At 39.3% G+C, this 12,224-nt stretch overlaps 1 protein-coding gene across 3 annotated transcripts in view; it reads right to left on the minus strand.

The window, feature by feature from the left end:
* LYST (lysosomal trafficking regulator) overlaps positions 1-12,224 on the minus strand; it is a 218,835-nt gene that overhangs the window by 22,826 nt on the left and 183,785 nt on the right. For all 3 annotated transcript variants that reach the window (XR_004244971.2, XM_032136200.2, XM_032136199.2), the window contains exons 46-47: positions 9,656-9,845; positions 5,924-6,060 (exon numbers count right to left, since the gene is read on the minus strand). Coding sequence is in view for 2 of the 3 variants with exons in the window: in XM_032136200.2 (XP_031992091.1) it covers positions 5,924-6,060; positions 9,656-9,845 (327 nt within the window). In the remaining variant the exon portion in view is untranslated. The remainder of the gene's footprint in view (positions 1-5,923; positions 6,061-9,655; positions 9,846-12,224) is intronic.

Below are 12,224 nucleotides of genomic sequence, written 5' to 3' on the forward strand. Positions count from 1 at the left end.
GATTACCATGTTTTAAAAGAATGAAAAATACTTCTACTTTTCTGACAACTATTTTTTTTTAAATCTCAAAAATGTTGGGTAAACATTTCTTGAAACAGAAATGTGTCAGATATAGTAATATTCTGTAACTTTGAGCCAAATGTCTAAATGTTGTTTCCAAATTAAAATATATTATAATGCATAGTCTATGTGTATACATGCCTGTGTGTGGATGTATGTGTATATATGTATATATATTTAGATAAATTTAACAAAATGATTCAGGATTGATTAAATCCAAGGTTGAGTGTGAATGTGTATGTACTTCACACACTTATTTGCCTTTTGCTTTTATTTTCCTCGTTTGATGTCTTGGGTGGGGAAACAGGTACATATAAATAGAGGTATTGCTTCTAATAGTTCTAAAGATTGTTAAGCAGGGGAAGAAAGATAAATGTGAATGTAAAAGATGGGATTATGCCTTTGGTACAAAATCCCTCAGTCCTAACCATGGAGGCACCATTCAGGTTTGAGTCAATTTTCTATGTGGCCTGACAGGTCCTCTTTTCCATGATAGCTGACCCCAACCCCAAGCACCATGTCCACAGCAACTGTCCCCAACTGCTCTCCTATCCCACCTCCCCCACACTCACTTCACGAAGCAGATGGAGACCCCCAGCTGCACACCTCTTCCTCTTCTCTCCTCTGCACCTCAACATGTTTCCCTGTCTTCTGATTCAGAAAAAGAAATGTCTCTGCTTTCAAGGTCAGCCTTGCCTCATCCCCAGGCTTCCTCAGAAACCTTGTTTTCTTTTTCTTACAGTTTCAAGCTGCCTCTTGCTGGCTTCCTCCCTTGCACTACAAGTGTGTTTATGTCTCTGCTACCTTAGAAAATGACTTTCTCTGATCTTTATTCTTCTTAACTCCCATTATACCATAAGGATTCATTGGATCCAATTTTATGTTTTCAGTTTCTTTCTTGAGTAGTTCTATTTCTAAGGATTGATACTTCATAAATTTTATTCTTTCTTGGAGGTCTTCCAAAGAACAAAGAGAAAATGCGCTTTTAAAAATACACAGAATAAAACTCATTCTGTCTTGGAATTACCATATGGATCCAGTGAATCAACCTAAGTTACATTATAAGATCTTAATAACTAACTTGTTTTTCTATATCCTGAAACATTTAGCGATTTCATCATTCTAAAAATTATTTCACTACTCATCAATTATTCCTAAATATGCAAAAAACAAACAAACAAACAAACAAGGAAATGGGACAATGATGGAATCTCCCAAGAAGATAATGTAATATGTGAACTAAATTGTCATCTTTTGGTTTTCTTATTGCATTGTCCAAAGTATAGTGTCATCTTTCAAGAAAGTATAAAATAAGGCTGGAGACACCACTTCTATAGTCTACTTTTGGCTTTCATTGAACACAGTGGAGAATTCAGAATTTTTCATTTTCTACCAAGAAAGCTGATGGAGGAAGATGTTTCACAATTACGAGACTAATCACAACATGAAGGCACACAGCCGTCAGGACTCTAGACTCTAGTGATGATGATGAAATTGATCATATAAGTGAAATCTCAGAGCGTGAGTCTTTATATAATAATATCCTGGCTGGGCGCAGTGGCTCATGCCTGTAATCCAGCACTTTGGGAGGCCGAGGCGGACGGATCACGAGGTCAGGAGATCAAGACCATCCTGGCTAACATGGTGAAACCCCGTCTCTACTAAAAATACAAAAAATTAGCTGGGCGTGGTGGCATGCACCTGTAGTCCCAGGTACTAGGGAGGCTGAGGCAGGAGAATCGCTTGAACCCAGGAGGGGGAGGTTGCAGTGCGCTGAGATCGCGCCACTGCACTCCAGCCTGGCAGCAGAGTGAGACTCCATCTCAAATAATAATAATAATAATAATAATAATAATAATAACATCCTAGCTGAATTTTCTCAAATCAAAGAATGGGTGAACAAAAATATATCTTTAGAAATGTATCTCTAGATGAAAATGCAATTTAGTATTCTCATCCAGTTAGTCATTTGACTCAAAGTATCACACAATGTTATCACATCTTGTTTTGCTAATAGGACTTGTGATAGTGTTCTTTCATCTTTATTTTCATCTATTATGATATAAATAATTTTGCAATGTTTAAATTCTTTTATATACATGAAATATTATTCAGCCTTTAAAAAGATGGAAATCCTGTTATTTGTGATAACACAATTGACCCTGGGGGACATCGTATTAAGTAAAATCTGCCAGGCACAGAAAGACAAATACTGTATGATCCTGCTCATATGTGGAATCTAAAAAAAGCTGAACTACAGAGAGTAGAGTAGCAGTAGCCAGGGGCTGAGAGTGCTGGTAATGTGTGTGGAATGGAGAGATGGTAGTCAAAGGGTACAGGTTTCAGTTGTGCAGGATGATTACATTCTGGAGATCTAATGTAGAGGATGGTGACTGTTAATAATATTGTGTTGTATTCTTGAAATTTGCTAAGATAGTAGATCTTAAATATTCTCATCACACACATAAAAAATGCTAACTATGTGAGGTGACGAATGTGTTAATTAGCCTGACCATAGTAATAATTTCACAATGTATGTATACATGTATTAAAACATCACACTGTATACCTTAAATATATACAATTTTATTTGTCAATTTTATCCCAATAAAGCTAGAAAAAAATAAAAATAAGAATTTTAAACAACTCTATTCAAGCTTTGGATCTGCTAAACTACAGTCAATTTACTTGGCAAAAATGATTTGACTAAATGCTTGTCTTTGTACTGGTGAAAATATATTAGTGAATTGGAAAGCTTCTTTAAAGTTATTTGTTCATCTTTGTCCTCTATTCACAGCACATCAATCTAATGTAACAGTACCCAACTCTTAAATAGAAAGAATGCCTAGTAATGAAAGGTGTAAAGAATTTGACTGAAAGCTTATGTTATATCTTTAACATTGCGTTGAAAACATTCAGTTAATACTGATGATAATTTCATTTGTTTTTCTTCACTTTTCATTGGAAAGTCAAGATGTTTGTAAATCCAGATTATTGATGATAGCAATGAGTTAAATCTGCTCATAAATTTGTGTCAGTGTATTTTGACAGGTAGAATGTACTGTATATCTAACTCCCACTGTATATATTTCTCTGTTTTTCCCAACTTATAATAATCCCAAAAAGGGTGCAGTAAGGGACATACTGATTCTATAAGATGTTTCTGTGTTTTCATTTATTTTGTAGACTCATTTCCAATTTAGTTATACTACCAGCTTTGCCATGATTTATGGTTATAACTTGTTTGTGTTTGGATATATATATTTCTATCTGCATAAAAAGGCTCTGATTAATGCAGCCTGATATGTTTCAAAACTAAAAAAAAAATCATCTTATTAAAGTTCCTAGTAAAGTTGTTTTTCACTGTCTCTTTATTCTTACTTCTGTCAGTTTCCTGGTAAGCTATATAACAAATAGTGGCAATATTTTGGTCAGGGATATTGAGGGTTATGCAAACAAGGCATTGCTCCTCTTGCTTTCACTGCTAAAAATTCCCCTAAGTAGCTTCCTCCATTTCTAAAGAGCTCAGGGAATGGGATACATTTTAGGACACATGATAAGGTGTTATGTAGGTAATGGAAATCAGAGGATGGCAAGAGAACTTCCCATGGAAAGAGAGTCAAAAAAGAAGGCTGTCCATACAATTTAGAGTCTTGAACAGTTGCAGCAGCAGTACTGTATATTTACATGGTATTTTACAGTTTACAAATTTCTTTCACAAACACTGGAAACATTTTACAGCAGCTTTCTGAGAAAGAAGTGTGAGTACTATTATCTTGGTTGTAATGAGGAGGAAAGAAACTCAAGTTTGGAGAGGTTAAGTTACTAGTCAAAGGCTGCAGTTAGTATATAACGAAGCTGGGACACCAACAAAGATCACAAGGCTTTAGGCCCAATGTTCTTTCTACTATACATGATGCCTGAATATCCAGTCCATTTAGGAAAAATCAGGTATAAAAGATCACTATGGTTACAGAAAATGACCTAATGACAAAGGTGAGTGAACACTGAGAAGAAGGCAATGCTGATTTGGTTCAAACACTATGCCCTTCACTGATGTTGAGAAGGAGATTATGATAATATTCTCCCAATGAGAAAATGGGTAGAAAACAAATTTGGGGGACACAAATAGTGGTAGTTAGGAAGTCTGTAAGTACTATATCAGCTTCTTTTTTTTTTTTTTTTTTTTGAGACGGGGTTTTGCTCTGGTTGCTGAGGCTGGAGTGCAATGGCATGATCTCAGCTCACTACGACCTCTGCCTCCCGGGTTCAAGTGATTCTCCTGCCTCAGCCTCCTGAGTAGCTGGGATTTACAGGTGCCTGCCACCATGCGCGGCTAATTTTTGTATTTTTCGTAGAGACAGGGTTTCACCATGTTGGCCAGGCTGGTCTCGAACTCCTGACCTCAGGTGATCCCCACGCCTTGGCCTCCCAAAGTGCTAGGATTACAGGTGTGAGCCACCATGCCCAGCCTAACATCAGCTTCTTGACTGGACAAATTGCAGGATATTAAAAACTGGCTGCTTGGCTGGGCACAGTGGCTCACGCATGTAATCCCAGCACTTTGGGAGGCTGAGGTGGGAGAATCACCTAAGGTCAGGAGTTCGAGACCAACCTGGCTAACGTGGTGAAACCCCATCCCTACTAAAAATAGAAAAATTAGCCAAGCATGGTGGCACATGCCTGTAGTCCTAGCTACTTGGGAAGCTCAGGCAGGAGAATCGCTTGAATCCAGGAGGCAGAGGTTGCAGTGAGCGCAGATCACACCACTGCACTCCAGCCTGGGCGATGGAGCGAGACTTTATCTCAAAACCAACCAACCAACCAACCAACCAACCTAGCTGCTATCAGTCTGACTCTCTTTTTTTTTTGAGATGGAGTCTCGCTTTTGTCACCCAGGCTGGAATGCAATGGTGTGATCTTGGCTCACTGCAACCTCTGCCTCCTGGGTTCAAGTGATTCTCCTGCCTCAGCCTCCTGAGTAGCTGGGATTACAGGAATGTGCCACCATGCCTGGCTAATTTTTTTTGTATTTTTAGTAGAGATGGGGTTTCCCCATGTTGGCGAGGCTGGTCTTGAACTCCTGACCTCAGGCGATCTGCCCGCTTCAGCCTCCCAAAGTGCTGGGATTACAGGCGTGAGCCACTGTGCCCGGCCAGTCTGACTCATTTTTATGCATTAACTATTATAAAGATTCCACAAAAACGTTTACACGGGCCAGGCACAGTGGCTCACTGTAATCCCAGCACTTTGGGAGGCCAAGGCGGGTGAATCATTTGAGCCCAGGAGTTTGAGGCCAGCCTGGGCAACATGGAGAAACCCTATCTCCACAGATAATATAAAAATTATCCAGGCATGGTGGCGCGTACCTGTAGTCCCAGCTACTTGGGAAGCTGAGGGAGGAGGATGACTTGAGTCTGGGAGGTGGAGGTTGCAGTCAGCTGAGAGTGTGCTATTGCACTCCAGCCTAGGCAACAGAGCAACACTCTAAAATTAAAAAAAAAAGTTGGCCAGGTGCGGTGGCTCACACCTGTAATCCCAGCACTTTGGGAGGCCAAGGCGGGCAGATCACAAGGTCAGGAGATCGAGACCATCCTGGCTAACACGGTGAAATCCCGTCTCTACTAAAAGAATACAAAAAGTCAGCCAGGTATGGTGGCAGGCGCTTGTAGTCCCAGCTACTTGGGAGGCTGAGGCAGGAGAATGGCGTGAACCCAGGAGGCGGAGCTTGCAGTGAGCCAAGATGTGCCACTGTGCTCCAGCCTGGGTGACAGAGTGAGACTCCGTCTCAAAAAAATAAATAAAATAAAATAAAATAAAATAAAATAAAATAAAATAAAATAAAATAAAATAAAATGTTTACCTGGTACTGTTGTGAACTTTGAATGAAGTTTACTGGAGGCTCACTCTGTTTACTCTTCAACCTTAAAATATTGTCAGCATATCCCCAGCTCAGGATGGCTGACCACTGAATGTCCGTACTGTTCATGCTTCTCACACCTCAAGGAGAAGGAGAAGGAAAAGTGTCAGATTGTCACTGCTCGATTGTTACATGACAGCCCAAAACTGGCAGATTAAAGGGTGAAGTTTACACAGCAGAACATATCATCTGGTGCAAAACCATCTTTAAATCTCTAAAATGGAACAATTTTTTAGTTTTATTCCTTTAATGCTAACAGGGTTCTCAGGGTGGGATGATATTTTTTCACTTGTGTTGTTTTGGCTGGGATTTATTTGACTCAGAACTAAAATTTCTGTTAAGAAATTATTATAAAAGACAGTAATAGTGAAGCTTACATTATTCATGTTCTGAGACACCTTTTCTTTTAAAAATAAATATGAACTAGATATTATTTAACTTTCTAGATACCCAGGATAGACAACTGTTAGTAGCAGGAAGATAACACTGCTAGAGTGGAAACAACACCTAGCCTGAGAAGGGATCATTTAATCCTGTCAACTGCAGGACTGTGTATGGTAGACCTTCATTCAAGGAGGCTCTGTTCTTCTCTTCTTTTTTATTTTTTATTTTTTTTTGGAGACAGAGTCTTGCTCTGTCACCCAGGCTGGAGTGCAGTGGTGCAATCTCGGCTCACTGCAACCTCCACCTCCTGGGTTCAAGTGATTCTTGTGCCTCAGCCTCCCCAGCAGCTGGAACTACAGGTGCTTGCCACCACGCCCGGCTGATTTTTTTTTGTATTTTTAGTAGAGACGGGGTTTCACCATGTTGGCCAGGCTGGTCTCGAACTCCTGACCTCAAGTGATCTGCCCGCCTTGGCCTCCCAAAGTGCTGGGATTACAGGCTTGAGCCACTGCACCCAGCCCTCTCTCTTTTTTACAACATAGTATTATGTTCTCTTGGCATACAAATTTGGAAATTTTGACATCATTTCCCAGTACTATTAATTATCTATGCTTTGTTGGTATGCTGAATATAGCTAAATGCAGCATAGATGCTGTAAATGGTACTGCCCTTGAAACTTGCAATGTTTTAAGTTCCTAAATGAGAGACAATGTGCTTTATTTATTCCAGTACCTAGCAGAATACCCAGCATGTCGATAAGTATAACAAATAAATATTTCTTGAATGAATCAACAGCATATTAAAAATAGGCAATTCACAGCTTTTTGTTTTGTTGAGTAAAATAAGAAATGTTGACAACATTTTGTAACAAAAGAATTGGAATATACTCACTAAATAGAAACTCCTCTAAATATAAGCTGCTAGGGAAAGGAACCACATATCATGAGTCGAGTCCTCTCACAATCTACCATAATGCCTGATATGCAGCAAGTGCTCCATAAACCAAGGTTTCTCATTCCAGTACCACAAGAGGCATCATCTTTTTTTTCCTTTCCTTTCAGAAAAAGAAACTTCTCCTTTACCTATTAGGACAGTATATCTTAAACAGGATCTACTAAAATTGAATCTAAAATTGATTTTCAGCATGTATAAGCTTGGACTCAAGCCCCAGAGATTCTGATGCAGTGTGTCTCTTGTGTTAACAAGTGACCTAACTTTCATCTGTAAGCTACAACATTGTTCAGTCAATGCCTCTCTAGAACGTCTATGTGGACTGTTGCTTGCTGGGTCTAGTGTTGAGTGTATGTAGTAAACACTGACCTCTCCCAGACCCTAGGGTATTGACAGGCCAATAAGCATTTATTAAGCACTTAGAATGAACCAGGCACTGTGCTAATCATCCCCACACATTATTGTATCGAATCCTTACAGAAAATTACCCTGTGAGGTAAATTATTTTGTTATTCCTACTTTATAGATCAAAAGTCAGGATTTGCAAAGCACAAAGTTAACTTCCCCAAGGCCACATAGCTAGTAAGCAGCAGGGCAAGGATGCAAAACTCAGGAACTGTGCCTGTCGAGGCCATGGAGGAAACTGTTCTATTAAACTACTGCTCTGGACATACCCAGGTTCTGACAAATTCCAAATACACTGTGTGAAGAAATTAAGTGTAATTTGAATGAACATAGCTATTAAGGGCACACTAAGGGTTCATGACTGTAGTGGCACAAATAAGATAGGCTTAGAATATGTTTGACATGTTTAAGTCCCATAATGCTAAGTGATAATACCTGCTCTTTCTCTTTTGCTCAACAGAGATAAATTTTACTGAACTCTAACTTTTTTTTTTTTTTTTTTTTTGAGATGGAGTCTTGCTCTGCCCCCCAGGCTGGAGTGCAGTGGTGCGATCTCGGCTCACTGCAAGCTCTGCCTCCCAGGTTCACGCCATTCTCCTGCCTCAGCCTCCCAAGTAGCTGGGACTACAGGCGCCCGCCACCACGCCCGGCTAATTTTTTTTGTATTTTTAGTAGAGACAGGGTTTCACCGTGTTAACCAGGATGGTCTCAATCTCCTGACTTCATGATCCGCCCACCTCAGCCTCCCAAAGGGCTGGGATTACAGGCTTGAGCCACCGCACCCAGCCTACTGCACTCTAATTTTTTAAAGGTAAATAATTCACACATGTTGGTACTTTCGTATTATTAGCAAATTACTTGTAAATTGCCTCATAACTGATTGTAACATACTAGTAAGAATAAACCATTGATATCACAATAATTATGATTAAACAGTTCTACCCTATCCTATTAACTCACTAAACATAGATAAAATGGCATGCATCGTCTCTTATTTCTAACAACTATAAAAACAATCATTCATTTCATGACAGAAATAAGAGTGAGCCTAAAAGAACTACGGCCTAGCTAGCATACCTAATTTCTTTAAGTGACTGATGTTTTCTCTGGGTGCTGGCACCTTTGTATTGCAGGTCGGGTGGAAAGCTATATATGGCTGCCAAGGAGCACAGTGCACAGAAGGTAATGGTAATTGCCAGAAGTGCTGGCTGCTAACAGGCATCTAGTCCACACACTGGCTTTTAGGCAAGTTTGCATATAACCTGATAGAAACAGATGAGTGCTCTAGGTCATTCATTTTGGTGCCCCACGTCCATAGTAAGTAGGAAGAGTTCTTTTGTTTCTAGTGAAATGGCTAATTTGGAATGGCTGAGGGACTGCTCAAATGCAAAATGTCCCTAGTTTTCCGGTGTCTAGTTGACATTTAGAAACATGAAGAGGCCTCTACTGCACAGCACTTTCCTACATGTTGCTTTTAGTGAGTCAGTATGTGGGGAGTCAGAAAAGGATTGGTTTTCAGGAATACGTGTCTTTAAAACCTATTTTCAAGGCTATCTCGACATCCTTGTTGTGTTTGTTGCTTAAACCCATGACTATATCTTCTGAGGTGGTAGATTTGTTTGTCAAATACGTCTGTCTATTCTGGGGCTCAACAGCCTCAAAGTGTACATTTCTGTCAAATCGATAACATCTTCGTTTTGTGAACATAACCAGCTATTCTTGTCCCCTTCAAGTTCCTCCTCTCATTTCAAATGGCACTGCATTTAACTCTGTTTTTTCATGTAGCATGTTTTCATTCCTACTTTGCACTAAATAACCACAAATTTGAGCTGAGTTTTTCCATCAAGGACTCAAAGTAGCAGCACAGATGAGCTAGAAATACTCAAATCTCATGAAAGATATATCCAGAATGATCTTCATTACATTTTATTTTACCTTGTTCCTTGCTATATGTCATCAGGAGACAGAAATTCCGTGACAAACCACAGATTGCTCTGGTGGGCAGAGCCTGGAGAGAGCCAAATCTTTCTCCGTGGGGCTGGCTGAAGCAGACCACAGGCACTGGAGCACTGGGGGAACCCACATATTCCCCCCATTTCAAGCCTTTTATCCATGACAAAGGACTCTAAAACGAAGAAAAATAAAAAGTATGGCTTTTTAAAAGGTGGTAAGTATAGAATTACTTCTAATTTAAGCTCTAAACAAAGTAAGAGAAAGTAATATGGATTATAAGCTCTGTAAGGGCAATAATTATTTTACACATTTTTTTTTTACTTCCCCATGCTTAGTGTATAGAAATATTTGTCCCTTATTTGAGTTTTACTCTGTGGTTCTGGCCTAATTTGCATGAAAATATGTGGTTAATAATTCAAAATTCCTTGAAATTTGAGCAGAGAAAAAAATTTGGTATATTTCTTATTCCTAGTTGAAATACCTCAACTAAAGTTGATACTTACTGGAGGACTGTAATTTGGTAGTATGACAAGCCATATGTACATATGGCAATAGAAATCAAGACCACATATAGCATAGGAACCTCACTCAGCTATGAGCTCCTTGAAGAGAGGGAACACCTCTGATTCATCTATGCGCCTGGAACATAGCAGGTTCTCATCTCAGATATGTGATGAGTGAAAGGGAAAGTGTTTATCTATGGAACATATTGAGAGGATTAGAGAATCCTAGCCAGTACTAGAGAAGAAAAGAGATGAGAAAGAATTGTCAGTGAAAAATAAAAGGTAGAGCTTGAAGAACAATAGGATTTGGGGGAAGACAGGTGAGTGAAGACTCTAGAAAGATACCCATTTGGCTACCCATGAAGAGTAATGAAAAGGTTTCCTTCACTTCAAGCAAAAACAATTATTATAAAGTTTCAAAATCAAGAAGAAAAGAGATGATGCCCTTTTAAAGAGTTTCCCCAAATAGTTCTATTCTTTTTGTTCTCCTTATGACTGTTTTATCCTCTACTGAACTCTTCTTTTTTAATGGATTCCCTCCTTTTACACATTTAAGAGTTTAACCCATTATTTTACTTTCAACTCTTCAGAGGAAATGCTACATAAAATAAAAATAATATATTAAGCAATTTTCAGTCATTTCTGTAAAAAACCTAATGATTTTTAGTGAAACTTGCTTATGTCATTTTCCAAATAGATGAAAAAAAAGGCATCATTGACCTATATACTATCTTTTAAAAAAATCGTGCCACGTTAGGAGCTCTAATAATTCTGTCAGACTATTTAGGGGACATGTTAAATGATATCACAGTGGTCTAGAAAATGAGTATCTCTGGAAAAGCTTAAGAGCTTCAAGAATGCTCATGTGGGAACAGAGACGTTCGGGTCAGGCATTTTGAAAACAAGCTTCTAAAATTTTGTCTAACAGTGTTTCTTTGTGGCTCCCCTGTGGGATCCAAATCTATCAATATTAAAGTTGAGAAAGGCCGGGCGTGGTGGCTCAAGCCTGTAATCCCAGCACTTTGGGAGGCTGAGGCGGGCGGATCACGAAGTCAGGAGATCGAGACCATTCTGATTAACACAGTGAAACCCTGTCTCTACTAAAAATACAAAAAAATTAGCCGGGCGTGGTGGTGGGCGCCTGTAGTCCCAGCTACTCGGGAGGCTGAGGCAGGAGAAGGGCGTGAACCTGGGAGGCGGAGCTTGCAGTGAGACGAGATCGCACCACTGCACTCCAGTCTGGGCAACAAAGCGAGACTCTGTCTCAGAAAAACAAACAAACAAAAAAACAAATAAAGTTGAGAAAAATGTGTCTGCTAAATTTTAGTTATAATTTATCATTCACAATTCCTTGCCAGGAATTCATATAAAAGGAACTTCCTTTTACATGAGTTGCAGAGTTTAAACTTCTAGTTTTTCAATGACACAGAAAGATACAATGGCAACTGTTTTATATCATAGTATATTTATTATCATTATTCTTCTAATTTTTTTTTTTACTTCAAGTTCTGGGATACATGTACAGAACGTGCAGGTTTGTTACATAGGTATACATGTGCCATGGTGGTTTGCTGCACCTATCAACCCATCATCTAGGTTTTGTCCTGATGCTGTCTCTCCCATCCCCACCAACTCCACCGTATGGCCCCAGGGTATGTTTTTCCCCTCCCTGTGTCCATGTGTTCTCATTGTTCAACTCCCACTTATGAGTGAGAACATGCGGTGTCTGGTTTTCTGTTCTTGTGTTAGTTTGCTGAGGATGATGCCTTCCAGCTTCATCCATGTCCCTGCAAATGACATGATCTCATTCTTTTTTATGGCTGCATAGTATTTCATGGTATATATTTTCTTTATCTAGTCTATCATTGATGGGCATTTGTGTTGGTTCCATGTCTTTGCTATAGTAAATAGTGCTGCAATAAACATACGTGTGCATGTATCTTTAGAGTAGAATGATTTATATTCCTTTGAGTATATACCCAGTAATGGGATTGCTGAGTCAAATGGTACTTCTGGTTCTAGATCCTTGAGGAATTGCCACACTGTCT

Source organism: Hylobates moloch, unplaced genomic scaffold (genome assembly GCF_009828535.3).
Source record: "Hylobates moloch isolate HMO894 unplaced genomic scaffold, HMol_V3 SCAFFOLD_18, whole genome shotgun sequence".
Lineage (NCBI taxonomy): Eukaryota > Metazoa > Chordata > Mammalia > Primates > Hylobatidae > Hylobates > Hylobates moloch.